The sequence below is a fragment of the Rhipicephalus sanguineus genome, chromosome 5 (assembly GCF_013339695.2).
Source record: "Rhipicephalus sanguineus isolate Rsan-2018 chromosome 5, BIME_Rsan_1.4, whole genome shotgun sequence".
NCBI lineage: Eukaryota > Metazoa > Arthropoda > Arachnida > Ixodida > Ixodidae > Rhipicephalus > Rhipicephalus sanguineus.
The window spans coordinates 54,638,905-54,662,542 of NC_051180.1; the positions used below are offsets into that span (position 1 = coordinate 54,638,905).

The following is a 23,638-nucleotide window of genomic DNA, read 5'->3' on the forward strand; positions in this document are numbered from 1 at the left end:
CTATATTCCCGCTGGTCGAGTCATAAAGACATGCTTCACAATGGATGAAAAAAATGAAAATGAAGTGATGACATGCTTCTCGCAATCGCCTGCCTTTGGTCCCTGGCTTTCCGGGGGTAAAGGTGGGAAGTAAACAGTTCCTGGAATAAAACATGAGGGGCCCTCAGCCAGCATTATTGTCAGAAACCTGCGTGGCCATAACCCTTTATTCGAGAACGTCATTAAACAATGAAGGGACAGGTCAGACTGAGTAAAAATATGGGACAGACTTCGCGCCCCCCTACAGGGAACTAGTGGGGCCCCCCCGCCCCCCAATCCCCACCCCCCGTGCGCCCTCCTATGCCAGTAGATGCTACTATACTGGGGTGGCTACTTGCTTCATCCAAAAACAGCGGAACAAGAAGAGCACACTACTACCGACATTGCACGACGAGCACAAACATTTGCCCTCTCGAATCGCACACTTCGACGGGATCTTTTACGAGCGTCGGGTCATCAGATTTCTACTACGCCGAAACGCTGAGCGCGCAGGCTGCGCGCTCAGCGTTGAAGAGAAGCGGAACCCCAACAACTTGCGTGAAACCCTTTCGAGATCTTGTCGTTAGTTAGGATAAATTAGCCGCCCCACTCACGGCCTGACAGTAAATTTTCCGCCGTCCGTCCAGTTTCCGGAGAACGAGGAGCTGCTTGTTTCTCCCGCGCGTTGTTCCCTCGAGAGCGCATCTCGTGGTGCGCTCGCAACGCACGCCGCGTAACCGGTGTTGTGGTGCCTTTTCCCCGGTGGCCGATAAAGGGCGGCACGCAACGACTGGGCGAAATAAAAGAAAAGAGAGCCGATGTGGTTCCCTACCGTGCGCAGCTCTCGAGGCGAGGGGGCCGCAAACGACGAGCAGCAGCGTCGCAGTGGCGGCGGCGGCGGCCAGCATGGTTCTTCTCGGTGACGGTGGGCCGCTCGGACAGCACTGACTGTCGCCCCTCTCGATGGAGCTACTCGCTGCAGCAGGTAAGCAACCGGCCGAGCTAGCAAGGGTCGTCGCCGCCCGCTCCTAAACGGGTTCCCCGCCCCTCCATGCACTTTAAGCATGCCGCCCCAAGGTGAGCCCGCGACGCGTGGACCCGACGTCGAAGAGCCGGTTAAAGCCAGTGGCTCCACTGCGTCCTGAAAGAGGTAGTTGACAATCACCCGCTAATAGCACGAAGCCACAAGGAAATCATTATTGATTTCTCAGAAAGGAAGGCCTTTAGTTGAAGAAAAATTCGTCTTGGTCCGGGGATCGAACCCGGGACCAACGCCTTTCCGGTGTGGTAGATCTACCAATAGAGCTAACCAGGAATCTGAAACGTGGAACTCATTTTCCTGGATTCTAAACCACAGAAATCAGTTCCAACCTTGAAGAAGACAAGTTCACTTGTCGAAACGTCGGCTCGAGCACCCACCCCCATGTTTACAGATTTTCTTCATCAGAACTCAGTTTGCATTACTGCGCTCTCAAGCGCTCTTCCTCTTTTGGAGACGCGTTCTCTACCACCGGTGGTCTTGGTTGACAACCACCCTGAGAAACAGTGTTAGGCTCAGGGATAAGAAGTTCAATCCAATGTCGCACATCCTCGCTTACCATAGCTGCTTCCCCTTAATCGTAAGAGCTGGCGGAAAACGGAGTCGCTTAGAATAAAAAGAGGAGCAGTTAAAACCAAGGACGAAAGCGAAAACCTAAGTCGAAAGCGAAAACGGTAGTCTTCGGCTTCCTTTTAAACTCCACACAAGGCTTTGTTTACTGTCCCGATACTTAGTTCGATGACCCGTTATCTCCTAAGCTTTTGCACTTTCCCGGCTTCTGGAAAGTGCAACAGGAGACAAGTTTGTCCAGAATATAGATTCGGTTCTCTTGCGACGCCCTGAGTGTCTGCGGAACGCAGCCTCGCTCCATCAGCTGAAAGATGGCACCACGACAGGGGCCCTTCGCGCTTTCACGTCACAGCCGGCCTAACGAAGCCGTGGTCAGCGATAGGCGCGATGTCGACTCCATGGTATTTAGTGTAACAAAGTGATTGCTTATCTGGCTTCGAAAGCGTAATGGATATGAAATGAATGGACAGTAAAGTGAGCGCATTATGCTCATCAAAACCATTTGTGTATCTAGAAAAGTGCAAATTACTGATCGTAATGGTCCAATGGAACAGTATACTTCCTCAATATTCGGCGCATACTATAAAGATAACGTTGGCGGCTTTGACAAGAATCACCCGCACTGAGCGCTCTGAAGAGCCTGCGCAGAAGTTATTGCGTGAAACAGCCATTTGACATCTCTTCGCACCATACTGCACTTGCTCTCTCTTACCCTGTGTGTATCTATGATTTTAATAGACGTGTAATATATTTATGTATATATGATGTGTGTAGACAGAATATCACCCCTGAATGGAATGCCAGGACGCTGCCCCAAGTAAGGCGCAGGCCTCTAAGGCAGCGCGTCCTGACGCACGCACGCACGCACACGCGCGCGCGCGCACACACACACACACACACGCACACACACACACACACACACACACGCACGCACGCACGCACGCGCGCACGCACACACACACACACACACACACACACACACACACACACACACACACACACACACACACACACACACACACACACACACACACACACACACACCAAACCAATGGCTTGACTCGTTTCTTTAATTTCTTGGCACAGGCTTTTCTCTGGGCTCACAGATAGTTCCACTACATTATACAATATTTTATATTCTCATTTCGTCATGCTGGCTAGGAACGGCGAGGGAAATGTTGTAGTGATCGGAAAAGTACCGCGTTCAGACTCTGAATTTGAGAATATTCTCTGCCAAAATGCTGCTGCCGCGCGCGATCTGCATACGTAGTGAGGTATTCCTACTAGGAGATGTAGATGCGCTGTTCGTTTGCGAGAAAAGCGGGTCGCCTTTATGCGCCCTTATGTACTTTCTTACCTTCAAGTCGCTTTCACTAGAAAGTGAGCACATTTTTTTTTCAGTAGAAACAAGAAGGAAATAAACGTAGGAAGGAACTGCGGAAATTCGCATTCGCAACAGTCGGCTTGTGAGCATTCTTATAGCCTGAGAGTAAAGAGGCAGACAGGCAGGCCACAAAGGCACGGCGAAGAAATGCGGGGAAAATAAGGGAGCCCAAAACGATATTCGCTCCACAGTTCCGCTCGAGCGAGATGAAGAGGGGGCGTCGCATTGAAACGCGAACGCGCATACGTGACTCGCTGCGTCACGCTGCAATTCGGTGCCGGCGAAAGGACCACCGGCATAGAAGTGGTCGATGCGAAGGCAGGCAGCCGTGAATCGGCTGCCTACTCGGTGAACGCGAAAACACGACGTGACGGTCCTTCTGAATCTCCCCAAAGAGGCGGTCGTGTGGGGCACAACGAGTGAAAGGGTTGGTCAAGGCAAAGGGGGGGAGGCAATTGTCTTTTCCCCGCCATCATACCCCGCTACGACTCGTAGTGCCTTGTGGAGCTGTTCTCGCGCTTTGCTTTCATCTTTACGTTTCGACGACGACTGCAGGAGGTGCCGGGTCTTTCGTGCGATCAGCCTTTTCTCCGTAAACGGTTCCGCTGTTCAAGCGAAGCTTGTTACGAGACACATATTTCGGTGGCGGTGTTGTCATACACGGAAAACCTGGTGCCGGCCGGGTTCAGAAATGCGGTCCTCAAAGGTGCCCCGGTAACGTGCGCATTCGTATGCTCCGTTTTCCAACAACTGATGCTCCCTCCACAGTGGGCTTGTCGGTGATCAGCCTTTTCTGATATGGCAGTCTGATCTGTTATGGAGGGCGCTTGTCATTTGACGCTGCCACGCCTCATTGTTGCCAGGGTATGAACATTATTAGGCGCAATGTCAACTGCGTGGGCGCGCCCTCACGGCGCTCCCGCATCCAATCAGAGCCGTCTCGCTTCCGCCGGGGATAGAAAGAAAGAAACGATGATGTGAATAAATAAATAAATAAATAAATAAATAAATAAATAAATAAATAAATAAATAAATAAATAAATAAATAAATAAATAAATAAATAAAAGTAGTACGTCAGGCATGCACATGCCAAGCTTCGCTTGCCCACATATTCCCCAGAGGGGAAGAGCTCCTGAATTCAGAAAAAAAAAAATGAAATCCTGAGGAATACTTCTTGTTGGGCAGAACAGCTTGTGAAACATGAAGGGCGCAAATTATGACATAACGCAGACGAGGGAGAAGGAACAAGTGCTACCCGCCGCGGTGGTCTCGTGGTTATGGTGCTCGACTGCTGACCCGCAGGTCGCGGGATCGAATCCCGGCCGCCGCGGCCGCATTTTCGATGGAGGCGAGAATACTAGAGGCCCGTGTACTTAGATTTACGTGCACGTTGAAGAAACCCAGGTGGTCGAAATTTCCGGAGTACTCCACTACGGCGTCTCTCAGAATCATATCGTGGTTTTTGGGGACGTAAAACACCAACAAGTATTATTATAACAAGAGCTGGTTTCGTCTTCGATTTTGTTCCTCCCGCAAGAGGAGCTCCACAAAAGTAACTGGAATGTTACTCATTAGCCATTTGTTTATTTTGTAAGTTGTCATTCAGTCTCCTGTTGGGGTCGTTCATGGCGAGTGAAAAATCGTTTATATCGTAGTCATGATCGGAAGTGAGTGAATAAACTTTATTAAAAGTCCGGGCGAGGCGGGGGGAAGAGGCAAAACATTTTTTTTACCACCAACACCACATCAACTGAACGAGACCTTACAGGAAAAAAAATTGCTGAACACGCACACACACACACACACACACACACACACACACACACACACACACACACACACACACACACAACACACACACACACACACACACACACACACACACACGCACCACACACACACACACACACACACACGCGCACACACACACACACACGCACGCACGCACGCACGCGCGCACACATGCACACACGCAGAAACAAACTCAAACACACGCACGGATGCATGAGCGGGCGTGCGTGCTGCAAGCGCGCTTATGTAAACAACGGAGCACACGCACGAGACCCTACGAAAGTGGTAAGTGGGTGTAGGGAGCATCACTTTAATTAAGGCATTACGCGCTTGGTGGCGCATGTTCCTTGCAGCGAGGATATTTTAGTAGTTTTTTTTTTCATTATTGCTTAATTACACTGAGGACAGAGTCGGCCATCAACTCATCTAAAGAAATGACAGAGGGATAAGTCGATTTGCTATATTAGTAGCGTCCTGTGTGTGAGAGGCCCATTCAGCAAGGGGACGGCCGTGCCGATTACGCCGACGGTGGTGGAAGCAGCGGCGGCAACCGCGGCAGCTGTTGCCTCAGTTGAAATCAGCAATCTAGCAAGGATTTGGGAAGAAGGACATCGCACTAAGAATGCCACATGCGCATTCTAAACGGGTACCATCAAACGTCTACTGCAATTTTCGCAAAGGCGTAAGTGAGTCCTAAACTTGTTTCCTACAAAATAGCGACCCATTTCTGGTTAAGATTACCGAAATGAGGGAATTCCAACAAAATGACAACAAATAACATATTGAAATGGTAGCACGCTGTTCGGTGCACATCGTCGCATAAACTGTTGAAGCAACGTCGTTTCACGTAGTGAGCGATATTTTTTAAGAGGCGACGTTTGTCTCCAGCAAACAGCCTCGAAAAAAAAATAACAAAAAAGGAGCGGTGCTTAGCGCTGTTTCTCGGCTGCCATAGCGACAAGCGATGCGTGTTATTGCTTCGAACTTGTCACACGAGACCATATTGGGGTCGCCATTAAACTAAGCCACACCGCATCCTGACCTGAAAATGGTGGTGGCAGTGGCGGCATTCTCGGGTCTCGCAGCGTCGACCGTATAATGCCTTACTGCCATAAAACGCATATCGGACCTCCAGTGCCTAGTTAGCATTCAGCGGAATGGCGAGGTCTTCGCTTCAGGTGTCATCTTCGTACTTCTATAAATTTTTCTTTTCAAATTTTACTTCGCGATACTCTTATCTACATGCGAACGTGAGAGGATCGATTCGACAGGAAACACGAAGAGCACGTTCTGGGCGTTCTTCGTAATCTTCGGATGAGCTCTGTGCACTATGCATAATCCTATGAAAAAAAAAAAGCTCTTAATCGGACAAGCGTCGAATATAAAGGCAGTATACAGAAAATGGCTGGTTCACTTTATGCTGCAAGCTGTGCGATAAGCTGTCAAAGAGTAGAAGTGGGGTAGATCAGGTTTCTCGGATCGGTGACCCTGAGCTTAAAGCGTGTCACATCATGAAAACATCATGAAAAAATGCACGCATTTTCGAATTACTTGCTTACCTGCGTTTGCATTAAATATGTACAGTACGGTCCACTGTTAAAGGGAACACTCGAATGAGCACCTTTCATATTGCTGGCCCTCTAGCAGCTAGTGGATAGGGAAACGTTGTTCATACACTGCACTAGTCTGTCAAAAGAACTCAGAACTGTCAACCACCAGTGACCTTATGGAAATCTCAGCCACTATGCTTTTGCGAAAGAGCAAGATCCAAACACGCCATGCGCGCAAGTGTTCCCTTTAACAGTGGACCCGTCTGTAAAATAAACTTTGGTATCCGGAGAACATGCGTTCATTGAATGTTTTCGCGATATGAAACCTTGCGGGTATATGTAGATGTGAACCTTTTCATACATGGGAGAATTAGATACATTTTTTTTTAACGATAGCATACGAGGTAACAAGGTGACGTCACTTTAGGCGGAGGACAATTCTCCTAAAGTATGGAACAGTAGCTCCCGTTTCAGGGATGGAGTTGTGAGATTACAGTAACATATTAGCGCATTATCTCTATTGCGTCGTTCTCAAAGTCTTTAACTGAGAAAGTGCTGTGCAACAACGAGATAACAAAAAAATAAAAAGGAAAGATAATAATTGTACTAAGCGTGCTCATGTGCACTACTGACATTTTGGGTTCTCAAATATTCCTTTTGAAGTGACGCCTGTAAAACGCTAAGGTAGTGGTTTGGCATCTGGGTGCGTGTATCATAATAATTTTCCAGCTTGACAGGAAGCAGCTGAATGCAAGAGCACGTCCACCGAAATAATCACGTGAGGAGCTGTACACTAATCTATAGTTCGGGACCAATAGACAGCTTTAGAATAGGGTAAAATAGGGTAAAGGGTTTCGAATAGGGAAAAGCTTTGCGTACGCATTCGCCTTGGGTTGTCGCCTCTACGCATGTGTCATACTCTAAGTAATCTTTCGCTTAATGTTTCTGCCGCTGTTTTTGGAAAATAGCGTGCGTACTGAAATATTGTCTTGTAAGCGTAGTGAGGAAACGCCGAGGATGTGCTTGTAAGCGAAAGCGTGCGGGAATATAACTCAGTCACATTCTTCGCCAACATGTCACTCATTTCAGAATTTTTCCAAACCTTGAGCAAGCTAGTGAGCCTCCTGAGAAAAGGCACGATAACAAGAGTGTCCAACGAAGTTTATGTCATCACGCTGTCATGCTTAAGAGGAACTGGTATCGCAGTTGTTCTTACGTTCAGAAAACATGATACAAAAATGAATATAGAGAGCATAAAAAATCTGAAATAGACCAGGCAAAAATTAAACTGCGGGCTCAGTCGATAAGTGCGTTATCTAATTTTTAAAAGTGATACAACATTTCCTATTTAATGAGCGTCACACATTTAGAAAGCTGTAGAGAGGAAAACAAAGAAAGAAAGAAACGAATCTGCAAGCGAATATGTCTTCTGGTGAAAGGAACAATAGTAGACGTATATACTGGAATAGTTGTCACATTGCCACGCTTAGGGAGAACCAGTATTGCATAATAATAATAATAATAATAATAATAATAATAATAATAATAATAATAATAATAATAATAATAATAATAATAATAATAATTAGGGTATAACGTCCCAAGACCATGATATGATTATGAGAGACGCCATAGTGGAGGGCTTCGGAAATTTTGACCTCCTGGGGTTTTTTAACGTGCGCCTAAATCTAAGTACACGAGACTCTAGCATTTTCGCCTCCATCGAAAATGCGGTCGCCGCGGCCGGGATTCGATCCCGGGACCTGCGGGTCAGCGATCGAGCACCGTAATCACTAGACCATCGTGGCGGGTAACCAGCATTGCTGTTGCGCTCACATCCGGTGAACGCGTTGCGAATACGCCCATCAAAAATCGCATAGAAATCAGACAAAAAAAAATAAATAAATAAACCGCATGCTCAGTAAGCGCGATGTTGTTTTTTAAGCGTTACGCTTAATAGCTATCGAATAAGGTAGAAGTTCAGGGGAAGACGGAATCTTGAAGCGATGAAAAGTTCTTGGAACACAAGGTGTCGTTGCAGCCAAAGTTTCGGCTAGCGGACTTGCATCCTTCAAGGCTGCAAACTTCATGGCGTCACCCCGTGTTACGAGGATTTTTCTTGGCTTAATAGCCGTTAAATTATAACTTATTAAGCAATAGTCATTAAGGATGCCACGCTTATTATACTGTCTCCAATTTGATCGTCGGTCTCTCCAGTGTGCCTTGAATAGACTCGATGATGGGCCCTTTAATGACGGAAAGATCTTAGGAGCCTGGTCGCACAGCACATCAGCCCAGAAAGCCACACGAGCCCTCCTGCGGTGCTTGAAAGCAACTTCATTGAGCGACCGCCTGTGAAACTCGGCACTGTGTGCGTGATGTGACATGTGTCTATCCTTCTCTCTCTTTCTTACGCCCCTATTTCCCCTCCCCATGTGTAGGGTAGCAAACTGGACGCATAGTCAAGTTAACCTCTCTGCCATTCCTACATTCCTTCTCTCTCTCTCACTTGCTCTTATCTAAATCTTCCTGAGCCATGTCACGCTTAATAAGCTTGACACGGCTCAGGAAGATTTAGATAAAAGCGAAAGAAAAGAGTTTGTACAGCTCCAGAAAGGCAATTTATAGAGGGTCTCTGACATGACCGCTCGACGCAGCTTCGGCTATTGACTGAAAAGCAATTTCGGTCGGAGAAAAGAAATCGAGCCGAAGGAAATATGACCTGGCCCGCCTCCCCGTAGCTCCCCGTGTCTTTGGCCTCCTCTCTCTCTCCTTCTCAGGAATTCCGCCTTCTTTCTATAGCAGCCCAATCGACCGACCTCTCTTCAAAGCGCAGAAGAAAATTGCGGTTTCGTCTTTAGCCGAGCGTTCGTCGAATTTCTCGCTTCAGTGAGTAAGCGAAGCGGTCAGAAATTGTGATGAACTTTTTTTTTACATAGCAAGGAATCCAGGAGACGCTGGCTACTTTTGCTCGAAAGAGATGTAACGTTGGAACGTTATCATTAAAAAAAAAATTACCGACTACTCACGTAATTTCTCTTTCCATTGCTATTATTAGGTGGTGAACTCTGTTTTTCTTCGTCTTTATTATATCCCCAAGCTCATAGCCTAGCAAATGATGCGAAATTAAAAGCGCTGGACAAACTGGTGTCTGAAAGCCTAGATAAGTACAACCTATTACTTGAGGTTGTATTCTTTTACGTTACGGTTCACATATCGGGAAAACGAAGAAGTTGCTTTGTGATAATGGAAACAGAATGTCCCGATCTAACAGATGAGACTTCTTTTTATTGTTGTCGCATGTCTGAAGTCTTCTCAAGAAGGCAAGGTTATTCATTATATATTATTTATTTTCTCCTCCAAGACATCTTATTGTGAAGATAAATCGTCCCTACAGGGCCAGGTGTGGTTGTGAAGAAGCTTGCTTGCTTGACCCCTGAAATTTTGGCTGTAACCCACTTGGCTGTTACCCAATTGGCCTTGAAACCGGCGGTTAATATAAGTGGGAAGATTTAGAATTTAGACGAAGGGAACGGGAAGTAATCGATCGTCTAGGGTGTAATTACTTAGATGTGATCTTTTACAATAACATTCTTGTTCTTTACTTGGCTTGTGGGGTCATTACTGTAAATCGTTAACTGTAAATATTAACTCTCCTTTAAGCAGAGACTATGAAATATGCCTGTAGGAGTGCGCCTGATTACCCGATGTGACTCGAGTTTTGCGAAGCGCGTGCGCGTTAAGCTAACTAGAGGAACATATATTTATTCCGCTTCCATGAGCATTTGGCAAGCATATTCAGTATTAGAGCTCAAGCCGCTGTCTCATGTAGCTTAGCGATATAGCGACTGAGCCACCACGGCAACTTACAGCAAAATCACGTAATATTTTCGCACACGTGCGTGATAATAATAAATGACAGCAGATAACAAAGGAAACAAAAAGAAGCATGGTGATAAAAAAGGGGTGGCGTGGTGGTATCGGTATTCCCGCTTCCTGTCCGCGGTTCTTGTAGTTGACGCTAAACCTGTCTCGAACACAGGCCTGCTCATAAAGGAGCGCCGTCCTTACGAACTTTCTCGCGGGGCGTGTAAACACGCCCCTCGCGCTAAGCGAGCATGTTTTCGTTGCAGACTGCGGCGTCGCTGCGAGGCCCCCACCAGCGAACGAGAGCCGCATCGTGGGCGGAACACCGACCGACATCGACCAGTGGCCCTGGCAGGTGATACGTTACGCTTCGAACACCCAGCGCGTTACTGAACACCATGTCTGCATTCCATTAGCGCGCAGTTTGTTGTACAAGGGCTTCCAATATTCATGAAGTTACTGTACGCCACTATACCGAGTAGTGTGAAACTGCGACGCTTAAAATGCCGCTGCTTCCTCTGCATAGACGGTGTATCAAGCGCAGAAGCTCGAGAGAGTTTGTTAGGCGTCATCACGTATACTTGCACAGCACTGAGAAATAAGCACATTAGAACAGAAAAGACGGCGCTCGACCCGTATTTCTCGTTCTTTTGTACTCGCTCTTCCATGCTGCGCAGCTGTTTTTCGTCAGGCGAAGTAGCGTAGAACGAACACAGCGTCACTCACGAGTTAGAAGAAAGAAATACGGACGCACTGGTGTGGCTGTCGTACTGCAGAAACTGCGGAGTGTTACGCGGCAAACCATGATGCGGGAGTGAGGCACGGCCGTGCTGCCTCATAATGACGATGATGATGATGATTGCCTTTAATAATGGCTCACACCCACTCCGGGGGATTGGCCAAGAAACGAATAATTTATAGGTAAATGTGGTCACATGATTTCTATGAGCTAATGAGTTAAAGAATAGTTAGAATAAATTATTAATGCCAATTTAAAAATTCAAAATCAAGGCCGCCCTGATTCAATTAACAATTTTTGTACAGCGGAACAGACATCCCGGTGACAAAGACCTAATGAGGAGGCTCCCGAGGATAGAACATTTGAAGCAATGAAATCCGACCTAGTTCGATTAAACGCCGCTTTGAGAATGTTTTTCCTCAGTAAAATTGAAGCGGTTACATGATAAACAATAATGTTCGACTGTTTCGTCCTTGTTGCAAAGCGAGGAAAGAGGGGAAGGAGCCAGACCAGCTCTATGCATATAAAAGTTTAGTTTTGGAACGCGACATCGTAATTTTGTAAAAATAATTTCATCTTTTCTTGTTGAACAGAAATTCCTACGCCAAGGGTACAAGAGGTGTCGATATTCGTTGAGATGAGCGATTAATGTTTTACCAGAGTCTTGAATTATGGCACCCCTTCTAAATCCGTCACGAATAGTGATTGCTGATGTAGGAATAACTGACAATATCGGACCACTGAGAGCGGCTTTCGCCAGAGTGTCCGCCATTTCATTCACTTTTACCCCTTTGTGGCCCGGTACCGAGATTAATCTGATTAAAGTTACGTGCGTGGGAACAAGAAAATGAAAAAGCACGTGATAATTGAGAATCATTATTTGCAGCGAGTGCTGAACACAAAAATAAAGAATCTGTAACTATGGCCACTTCTGAGGTTCCGAGGCTGAGCTTTCGTAAAGCCATATAATCACCGATAGAAGTTCCGCCGAAAACACTCATAAGAAATCGGGAAGTCTTAATAAGAATGATCATAATTTTGACCACCTCATCTTGTTTAAGCGCACGGGCGTTTTTGCCATTCGCCTACACCGATGTGTGGCCACCGCGACCAGAAATTCGACCTTCAGTCTGGTGTCTATATCTAACGACTCAATGCCATAGCCGTTAAATCACCGCGGCAAGTTGTCTTACTTTCGTGCCCCGCTAACGAATCACGTATCAGCTGGTTCATGAACACAAAAAAACCCTTGAAAACAATATCCTAGACAAAATTAGGTGCGCTATGTAGAAAAGAAACAAAACCCATGTACATCCAATGACTGTGTAAATATGTATGTCGCTATAATCTACTTTGTAGAAATTCATTGCATAGACACATGTAGTTCATTATTAAATACAGCTATTCAATCATGGACGTATGTAGTTTTGTTAATATATACCAGGCTAAGCTATAAAAAAAGGTCGCACGTTGATTTTTTAACTTGGCCATGTAATTCTGCAGATATCAATTTTGAGTATATCTCAGTATTTTTTGTTGAATGCTATGGCAGAACTTGGGGAGTTTCTTTGCAGCTATTCAAAGATCGACAATCACGATCCAAGTAAGGATGCAAATTTGAGAAAATTAAGCAATTTATTGAATACCTCTGCAGAACTAAGATATGTAAGGTATGCTAGAAATTTCAAGCCATTGTGTATACCACTTACTGGAATCCATCCTGCGCCTGCAACATTTCTAATCTTATCATTTTATCTGATGCGCATACGCCCTCCGGTGAATTTTCTATCGGTTGACGCTCATCACTGCTAGGTGACCACCTGTTATTCGCAGTGTGTACTGCACGATCTATCCTGATGCCAGTCTGTTCCTTTAGTTTCAATATTGCGATAGCAATTATATGGACAGTCTCGGCTAGTTTTTGCCGTCGCCATCGTGCACCGTATATGTATAAAGTATGTGTATAAGTATGTGTATAAAAGTCCCAAAGAAAAAGTAATTCAGAAAAATGCTTCCGAAGCGCGGAAACGAACCAGTGACCTCTCGCTCCGCAGCGCGTGGCGCTAAACACTACGCCACAATACGCAGATCCTTCAGGTAGCTATTGGCGAGCGTTAAATACACACCCTTTACCGCTGGCAGTACTCCGAGACTGCAGGCGCTTATAAGCGTTTCTTCATTACTAGCGAGATGGCGCGAGGAGCGCAACGGGCGCATTTAAAAGTCGTCGGCCAGCTCGCTCGCTTCTTCTAAAATTTGCGCAGGGAGAACCTTGCCCTTCCGCTGTCTGCTCGCGCGGTTATCTCGTGGTGAGGGGAGGAGGAATTTTTCGAGCTGTCACCGTGATGTCCGCGCTGATGTTACGGAGCGTACGAAAGTCACTCGAGCTCAAGGGACACCGCTAAACGAACAAACAGAAGATGAGCGCGAACTGTCAAGTGTCACCGCTCGACACTTGAAGCACGCTAGTTTCGTTCACTGCTTCGGCCGCCTTTGCAACAAGAGTGCTGTTCAAACTGAGAGTATACATTGGCGAGCCTCAATTCGTATAGCAATACAGTTTCTTGCTATCGCATTTATTGCTTCGCCCTTGCGGCGAAACAGTTTTTAGTATTCCGTTAATGAATTTCTTGACACTGTATTGAATAGAAGAAAACCCTTTCGCGGAAGTCAGTCATGCCTGAAGATATAATGACTTGTGAGATAGTAAAAAAAAGCACCTAACGAATAGTAATGAACTTCAAGCTGATTAATAACACTCGCACTTCAAGCTAATTTCTGGCAGCCTGACGGCTGCAAAGGTAGAGCTGTACACCAATGATTGCTGTTTGCTGTATGAAACGACATCTTGTAACGCTAACTGAATGGCATAAGTTCCGTTTTGTATAGTTAGAGTAACCAAACGCGACAGAAAGATGCATTTGAATTGCTGGTGCCATCGTGGACAGCATCTCTTCTCATTGCAGCATACGCTAATGTCACGCGTAACTTTTCTCTAATGGCTGCCCGCTCATTATGTAATGCGATTAAGAGCCACGTGATTGACGAAAAAAAAAATAAATGCAGCCAGAACGTATACGGCCACGAGCGCATCTATTTTTTCTTTCGCTCAGCTTTGGCCGTCGTCTCGCTCATAGCGCCAGGCACAGCAATGCAACACTTGGCGCCAGGCGTTTCCTAACTGCTGTGCGCATTGCGGCAGAGCATACGCTCTCCTTGTCTCCCACTGGCCCTTCTAGGCTGCAGCAGCTGTTGCCGCATCGCAGTTAAAACTGTCTGTTCGCTTGCTTGCGTGGCATTTCGCACAGCGCAAAAGACTGCGGCGCGACGGGATGCTTGCCCTAAGACATTCACGTAACATAATCTAATCATTCGTGCATACTCCACCAAGCACTTCCTAACTTGCACCTTCACGACCACTGGTTACCCATTTAGCGATGATGCGACCATCGGAACAAATAGTTATCGTAGTTGCTGTTGTCCAATCAATCAATCAATCAATCAATCAATCAATCAATCAATCAATCAATCAATCAATCAATCAATCAATCAATCAATCAATCAATCAATCAATCAATCAATCAATCAATCAATCAATCAATCAATCAATCAATCAATCAATCAATCAATTCCTTCTTGTTCCTCTTCCTTCGTTTTCACACGGACATACATTGCGTAAAAATGGGACGTCTTTCTGAGTCAGCTACGGGCATGTTTTTTCAAAGGAACTCAATGGTGAAAATGATATGACCCAGACATGCGCATTACAGATGTTTCAGCCTTAACTTTCTCTTCCGCAGTTAATACTGGTCCGAAGGTCGCGGGTTCGATCACGGCCGCGGCGGTCGCAATTCGATGGGGCGAAATACTAGAGGCCCGTGTACTGTGCGATGTCAGTGCACATTAAAGTGCACCAGATGGTCGAAATTTCCGGATCCCTTCACTACGGCGTGCCTCATAATCATATCGTGGTTTTGGCAGGTAAATCTCCAGATATTATTTTTATTGTTATTATTCCGCGTTAACTTTTCAATAGACAGGTTATGTGGCGTTTCCTTGCAAACTTTCCAGATTGAGAATTTGTCCTATAAGGCCAGGCTTTGTGCTCCATCATTGTAAGTGGCGCAACATTTCATGAAGGACGGTTACAGAAAGGTCAAACCACAAGTGCTTCTGTAACCATCCTTCGTGATGTACCTGTAATGATGGATCATTACCAACTAGTCCGTTCAAGTTGTCTGTTAGGTTTCGTGCTGTCCGTGAGTGTAAGAAGTGTACGAAGAGTTGTTAGTTTCAGGAGGAGTGTCCGTCAGAGGTTTGGTAAATACGCGTCCCGTTCACTGAAACCGCAGGTGTCGCTGCACCACCGTCGCCCTTCATCGGGTGCCCCTGGACGTCGGCTCTGCGCAGCGAGCCTCGTGTCTGCGTCGTGGCTGCTCACAGCTGCGCACTGCCTGCTAGAGTGAGTGAGTGCACGTGCTTTGCTAGCCGCTGCGCGCCAGAGACATGCCGAACGAATCGCTTTTACTCACCGAGGGTCATAGGTCGACAAAAAAAAAAAAAGAAGAAAAAGGGCCACCATCCCACCCTGCGAACGTGAATGTCCAGCAAAGCTGTATCAAACACCACACATGCTAATGAGGCGGGGTACATTTTAGTATTTTCTTAGAGTAATGGTAGTGATAATACCTTTTTGGTCGCTGTGGTAGACCGTGATTGGTTCCGCAACCATTTTCAGCAAGAAGAATTTGTTCCTTTCGTACAGCATTGTATTCACGCCGTCCTTCTGGTGTCTTTAATTTCCGTGTTCTACCCATGGCTGTCTTAAAATGAACTGAATGAGTTGCTAGACGAGTCTACCTTTATATAGGAAAGCGGGAAACACACCCGGGGAGAAGGAAGGGCCGTTTCACGTCATTCGAAGCCCTCGTGTGAAGCGCAAAGCAACTGCAACCTAATCTTTACCGGGAACTCGTGGAAAGGTGTTCCCATTGTTCACAGGTGCCTTATCATCCAGCATGTGAAGTCTTGAGGCTTCTTAAGAAAACCAGTAAGGCAGAGACATATCAGTTTTTCAAAACTTTCTTGGTTCTGTATTTACTGCTGACGCCACATCTTTGAGTAGCTGTGATGATACGAACACCTGCACGTGAGAGGAGTTCCATAGTTTCGAGTTCTTCGGGGCAGCTGCATGCAGCTCCCCGCAGTGGAATACAAAAACTTGAAGATTATTTACATTTTAGGAAGCTTTTATAACTCACGTCGGCGAGCTACAAAATGCGGGCCTCGAAAATTACAAAAATGCGGGCCTCGAAGGTGCCCCGGTCAAACGCGTATTTGTACGCGCCGTTTTCCAATCATTGATGCTCTCTCGATAAGTGGGCTTGTCATCAGCCATTTCTGATATGGCAGTCTGACCTTCTACCGAAGTCGCTTGTCATTTCACGTTGTCATGTTTCATTGTTGCCGGGATATCAAAGCGTGAACGTCGTTGTTGCCCGTAGTAACTGAATTGTCGCTCTGCTAAGCACGTGGATGAAGGTCCGATTCCCGGCATGGAGGAAGGGAACAGTTAGGAGTGAGCATTGCACGATGAGAAAGAAAGAAAGAAAGAAAGAAAGAAAGAAAGAAAGAAAGAAAGAAAGAAAGAAAGAAAGAAAGAAAGAAAGAAAGAAAGAAAGAAAGAAAGAAAGAAAGAAAGAAAGAAAGAAAGAAAGAAAGAAAGAAAGAAAGAAAGAAAGAAAGAAAATATAAGCTAGTACGTGAAGTACGCATACGCCAAGCATCGCTTGCCCCCACTTCATCCTGAATTTTTTAATAAACACAGAATTGTTTCCTTGTAGAGTTCTTATACTAATTCCCCCTTTTTTTTCTAAACTTCTACTTCTACTTCTATAGCGACGTCTGCATACAGCCCTCCCATGGTACGTTCACCTCCCAAAACATTCACGTTTTGTTCTAAACGTGTGTTATTTTTTGTTGCATTGCTTTAAAAGCGAACAGCCAAGATTACCCAACAGAGATGTGATAACTCATTTTTGTGCATTTGTAAGTGTTTGATAGCGTGGAGCCTCTCACTCCTCACTTAAAGCCGAAAACGTATTCTCAGTGAAGTTTCTTTTTTTTTTTTCAGAATTAAATAGGCGTTTAGTATGCACTTCCACTTCATTATTGTTTTTGACAATATGAACTCGAAGTATGCACCTGTGACTATACTACTTCCATTTACTTATACAATACTGATTATACAGTAATGCAATGTAGTATATAACAACACCGCTTTACATCATGAGCGTAAGTTTTCGCAATTCTAACCCGAAAAGTTTTTCTAATTGCCACCGAGAAGTGGTCAAGATTAGTCCGCATTTAATTCCCACAAACCGCTACGCAATAAGAATTTCGAAGTACGCAATGTCAGCTATAGGCATGCAGGATAAAAGAGATATACAATTGATGGCTATTAATGTTTAAAGCGGATATGGGAAAGTGGTTTCAGTGAAGCGATGCTTGTAGAAAAAACAGGACAAGGATCAGTAAATACCTCCATGTCATGTTTTGCTTTTACAACAAAAATTTTACGGATAAATATCAGGAAGCAGGTTCAATCTACAAACATGCCTTATGTATATAGTGTACTCCTAAAATTTTAAAGTAAGGTGAGCGTTGAAACGGTACAAAAAGAAGAGAAGCGGATAATAAAGACGCTCATCTACGTACGTCGTTTCTCATTTCCGCAACAATTCAGCGCTCATCTTACTTCAACAATCACACCAATTGGCCCAACAGTTCCCGATAATAAAGGTTTGTTTTGCCTCCCACAAGGCGTTTATTCAACGGAAATGTCAACTGGACCGCTAAGGTCTTTTATTGTGCTAAAGAAGCGTTATAAAGATTAAGGGACAGTGTTTCGAGAAAAAAAAAATAAACAAAACACCACGAACTCTAGATCATCACCATAAGTTACACGTAACGAGCTGCCGCACCAACACTGTCTATTATTTTTTTCTCCCACGCACGTCCAAAGACTGGAACCGCCTTCGCTCCGACACCGTCAGACATCAGACACCGACATCAGACACCGACATCAGACACCGACATCAGATCACGACTTGTTTTCTTCCACCTTAAAAATTATTTACTTGATGACGCGTAAAGTGCATATTGTAATTTTTTTTTTTATTTTGCACTCTCTACATTTCTCATCATACCCGTATTTGAATGCAGCTGTATGAGCCTAACATCGTACCATCGTATGTATTGTAGTTGATAATACAGTAAAACCTCGGTGATACGAATCTCGCAGGGTTACCAAAAATATTCGTATCATACGAAATTCGTATCACCAGAAAACATGGGCAATTAGTACGCGACAAAAGAAAGTTGACATACGTTTTGATTTAGTGTTTCTCAAGGCCCCAGCGAAGTCATGAATAGCTCTGAATGATTGCCAGTAAAGTTTGCAGACGTCAACTATCATACTTGTACTCGTAAATATGCGGTGCGTGCGCGTGTGTGTAATTAATGAACTAGATGTGTTGTGACGCTTGACCGCTAGTAGCCTCTTCCTAATCTTACTACGCTTTTCTGCATAACACCAAAGTACAGAGGCGAAAGTGACTTTAGAAGCGTTTTGCACGCGATAGATGAAGGCCAGAAAATTTTAGAATTGCTGTTGTTTGTTGCTGTTATTTTATTATCGCGGTGGTGTTGGGGCTGCTTTTCGGGAGATTTACGGCCGTGCCCGCACAATCGGGAGGTTTGCTCAAAATTCGGGAGTCTCCCGTGCAAATTGGAGAGTTGGCAGGTGTGCGCGTACGTTGCGATGCCCAGCTCCTTCGCCACGATCTTCCGCTTCGTCTCTTGGGGACTTCGTCCACCTTTCATGGTACTTCGTGATGGACCCGCCGCGCATGTTTCGGTTTTGTTTCATAGAACGTCTGATTGCGAGGACATGGCTTGCATCGACGTGGCACGCACTGTTAACACAGTACGAAGACGCTGCTGCCGCGAGCACTGCGGCACGCAACGCGTTGCAAAAAAGAAAAAGGAAAAGAAATGCGACGTGAACGCCATCTCTAATCTAAACACGAAGGCGCATAAATACCTCCAAGTTTCGCGCGCCCAATCTCGGAGGCAACGAGGCTCCGTTGATAGTCGCGCAGCTGGCATGCCCGCGCCCGCGCGTGACTGCCGCGACAGTGCGTGTGCCTGTTCGTACCTGTGCGCTAGCGTACGTTCGTATCAAACGTCGCAGGGTGAAAATCGGTTCGCAACAACCGTACTCCTATACATTGCAAGTTAATGGGCCTTGGCCAGGACCACAGAGAAATATGTATCACCCCGAAATTCGTACGAGCCGTGATCGTATCACCGAGGTCTCGCTGTAATTTGATTTATTAAGGCGAAACCTTAAATGCCTCATCAAACGCGGTAATTAACCGTTGGCGTCGGCGGCGTCAACTCGAGTGATGCAAAAAATTATCACGTATGATGTCACCATGTGGCGTCACAAGTCGCCGAAATTTGTGACGTCATCACGGCCTCACTATGATGTCATCGTGGCGTCACATAATGACGACATCACATATCATCGCTTGGTCAAAGGTGCGCCTATCACGGAGGCAGTGCAAAAACAGGTGAGAAAGCTTGCAGTGCCTCCGATCCTGGAGACAATGCAAAACCGGTTTAGGTGCAGCAAGCTTGCGTGGGGTGGGGGGGGGGGGGGGGGGGAGGATCAACACATCGACTGAGAAGAAAAAGAAGATGGCTTTCGCCTTTGAGTCGCCTTAGGCGAATACATAATAAAGGGACCTTGCGAGTTTTGCCTTAGAAGTCAACGTGTCGCTGTGTGTTTTTTTTTTCGCTTTTCTTTGTTACTTTATAGACGTCAGACTCTGGAGTTTCCAAGATGTGTGGCGCCACCTGTCGGAGAAGTATTGAGTAGTGCATAGACCGACTCTCTCGCACAGTTTACTATGGGGCCAGGTGCAACTAGCGAGTGCGAAACAACGATTGAGCTTAATATGGCGTGTGTTTGCGCATTTAGCACTCAGAACAAGAGCTGTGAATTGCTCTCCGCTAGTCGGACGCGCCACCGAGCCGTCGTGAAGTGCTTGCTGGATCACTCGCCTGAACGACGGCGAAAAACGCAGCAGACGAGAGCCCTCCGCACGCTACGAAGAAACTCCGCAAAAGACGCACTGTTGCGTTGTGAATTGCCACGGACGTAAAAGACTGAATAACAACGTTCAGTTTTACCGATTTCCATAGTTGTCGTACGAAGAAGAAAGGCGAGAGCGCTGGATACGGGCCGTTGCGAGCGTGTTGGGTAAGCGAAGTACCCGTGTTCTCCACAGCCGGTGGCATGAATGTGTGGCTCTGCTGTTGTTTTGCGTAGCCCTGATGCAAAACCGTGGTAACCTTGACTATGAAGGTCAGCAAAGGCTCTGACCGCGGTGCTTGTCGTGTAACACGAAGTGAGCAGCTAGAGGCAGACTGGAGACGCGTGATACGCACACCGCGACGAGTTGGTCGTCACAACACAGCATCGCGGACGTACGTACGTTTTGAAGGCTCAGAGTTCTGGTTCTAACTAGCTAACACCACGTGCGTCATACAAGTAAATCGCAGAATGTTGGTCGTGACCCCCTCCAGGTTTGTTTCGCCCGTGTCCTCCGCGGTTGCCGTAGCTATCTCGGAGGCCACGGTTTTGCCTTTGGCTGTACCCCGCGAAAGTGGACACGCACGTATCCCCATTTGCAGTACATACAAACGGAAGACGACCATTAAGAGACCATTTAAGATGCGTAATAAAGCACTCCAATGCACAGGAAGCGAGAGATGAATTAAGGGAGAATGCAACTGAAAAGGCGAAAATCGCCGGAGCCATTCGCCCCTGATGAACCGAGTTTTGTACCACTGATCGTGAGATGCATAGCTAAGTAAATTGATCGTGTATGTAGGTACTTTATCGCTGTGGCATACGTATATACCCGATTTTAACGCATTTAGGCTCTAGAGAACGGATGTCGGAGGGCTTGCCTCGAACTCGGTGTCGTGTGATGCTCGCTTGTACTTGCGAGTTGCAGCGCGCGGAAATAACTAAAACTTATTTTGCATTGTACTCGCAGTTCGCTTTGATCAGCTTCCTTTGTTTCTGAAGCGTGGATTGGCGGAAGAAGCTTTCCAGGTCCTTGATTTTCAGGAAACCGCGCCTCGACACCAACGAAAGAGGAGGGTTATATTGCGGCCTATGCACATTCGCTTGCGGGCGGCTCTCTTTGCACTACCCAGTTAGTGGCAGGGCTACGATGAGGGCGCTGGTGGCGGTGTTTTTCGCAGCGCCGCCTGGGCAGAGTCTGACGTCTATGTACCCCACTCCCCTCTTTAAAGCTTTGTGCAGCTAAGGGTAATATAAGTGAAATGAAATGAAACTGGCAGTGTTGCCGTCATCCGCAGCCCCGCCGCGGCCGAAGGAACAGGACGCTTGTTGCCGGCAGGCCTGTGGCTGGCCTGTCGGGCGGGCCAGTGCGTGCGGCTGCGCAAGCTAGCGGTGCACGCGGGATTCCGCCGCCACAACTACACCCACGACGTTGCGCTGGCCGAGTTGGTGCAGCCACTGCCTGCTCCCGCTCGGCCCATCTGCCTGCCGACGTCGTCCTCTGGAGGGTCCGCAGCCGTCGGAAGGCGCTGCGTCATCACCGGCTGGGGCGCTCGGCGACCGCTGGTCAGTCGCGCCACTAAGCTACAGCAGGCGTCGCTGCCGGTGCTGCCGTGGGACCTGTGCCGGCGAGCGTATCCGTGGGCCGCAGCCCTGCGTCGCTGGCTGCTATGCGCGGGACTCTGGAAAGGCGGCCGAGGGCCCTGCCACGTGAGTATGACACTACTGATCACTCCCAGAAATGCGCCTTTTTTTTCACGATACCACGGCGCATGCGCCCTTCCCCTAGCGGAAAAATCGCGAAACGTCTCTTCATCTTGGAGGCTTTCGTTCTTGCTATACCGGTTGTCCCGGCACATACCAAAACCCTACCAAAGCGGCGCAGGGCAGCACAGGGAAATTTAAAAGGTGGATTGCGTAAAAAAAATGAGTTTATTGATTTAAACTGCTACACAGTGCTACAAGGTATGTCACGCCTTGAGGAGGACAGGTAACCGATGCTCAGTTAGAGCGTCGTAATGAATAACAAGAGGTGAGACAGCGCGGCCGTCGAGGGCAAATGGGTTAGCGGGAGTGACACAGTTTAATAAAGTTGGGGATATAAAATGGAATCAGCTGGCACAGTACAGGGTGGTTCGGAGATATTTTGGAGCCCTTTATGTTTCTCAATGCTCACTGAGACTTTTCTTGTATTCTTGTGATCTTGTGTGCATAATGCTTCGAGCTCGTTTCGCAGAAATTTTGGCGTCCGTGGTTGTGAGCAAAAAATCAGCGTTGTCAGTGAGCGAAAATTCGTGCTAGATGCAAATAAATAAAATAATACAAAAAAAACTTCCGTTCGAATGCGAATCAAACCCAGGCCGTCTGCGGGGCAAGCACGTGTTCTACCACGCCATTGCTTGGAACTGCTTCCAAGCAATGGCGACGTGAATGGTCGTGGCAGGTTGCTTTTAATATATTTTGTTGCACGAGTGGTCGGGTCACTGAATCCGCTGTATGATTAGTTGATTGCTTGCACGTGATGTCGTGTGCGCACTGGTACTCCAACTTGGCGGCTTTGATTATGTGAAGGTACCATAATCACGGGGCGACTGACCTGATTCAGTGTGATAACGACGGGGCCTAAATGTTTTTCGGCACTGTGTGTGGATAATGAAATAACCTAGTGCATGCGAAGTACTGATAACGTTGACGTGACATCACAAGCTTTGTGCCCCACCATGCTGGTACTCCATCATGGCGGTTTCAGTGACGTCAGTACGTGCCAACTATATAGAAGACAACGATTTCCAGGGCGACTCGGGAGGGCCGCTGCAGTGTCAACGCAGCGATGGCCGCTGGCAGCTGTCCGGCCTTGTATCCTGGGGCGCTGGCTGTGGCCGTCCCGGAAGACCGGCCGTGTTCGTACGCGTTGTCGCGTACCGGCGTTGGATACGAGACGCGATCAAGCGCCTGCAGCACCGGAACCAAGCTACGCCACGCGACAAAGATCGTCGGCAGCAAGTTGCAGCACGGGACAACGTGACCGCGAGCAACCTACATTTTTCGGCGTTATCGTTTCACGCGTTCATGCTCTAACGACTGACACGTGTTGGTGACTTTCCGCGTACTCAGTGCGATTCGCGCCCCGTGCCGAAAGCGCGCGCTTACAGCTCCGTCGAATGTTTTTGTTTCAATCCAGTTGCTCAATAAAGAGCTCGTCTAAGAGAATATATCGGTAGTGGTTGTATGCTGCGAGGAATTCTATGTACTGAATGCTTAGCCAAGGTTGCTACAAAGGCGTGTTCGTATATGCCATTAATACGCACTTAGTATGCGTGAGGCTTAGCATAAGGGGCACGGACAGAATAAAGAAGGAACGATGAAAAACGCAAGCCTTGGGCATTCTGTGTTTCATCGTTCCCTTTTGTGCCCGTGTCCTCTATGCTCGAACTTATACACCGCGAGTGCTTACGTTTGAAATCGGTTCAGTTAGGTCAGCATAAGGTACGCAAGCTGCACTTCACACGTTGCTGTATA

General features: G+C 46.9%; 2 protein-coding genes across 2 annotated transcripts in view; one reads left to right on the forward strand and one right to left on the reverse strand.

The window, feature by feature from the left end:
• Window positions 1-950, reverse strand: part of LOC119393644 (transmembrane protease serine 9) — a 44,632-nt gene extending 43,682 nt beyond the window's left edge. The window contains exon 1 of the mRNA XM_049415938.1: window positions 851-950. Coding sequence (XP_049271895.1) covers window positions 851-926 — 76 coding nt within the window. The 5' untranslated portion in view covers window positions 927-950. The remainder of the gene's footprint in view (window positions 1-850) is intronic.
• Window positions 872-23,331, forward strand: LOC119393643 (transmembrane protease serine 9). The gene is made up of 5 exons (XM_037660750.2): window positions 872-1,003; window positions 10,487-10,575; window positions 15,312-15,421; window positions 21,418-21,829; window positions 22,913-23,331. Exons 1-5 carry the CDS (start codon window positions 982-984, stop codon window positions 23,195-23,197), a joined length of 918 nt encoding a protein of 305 aa, XP_037516678.1. The 5' UTR covers window positions 872-981; the 3' UTR covers window positions 23,198-23,331.
• Window positions 23,332-23,638: the final 307 nt, after the last annotated feature.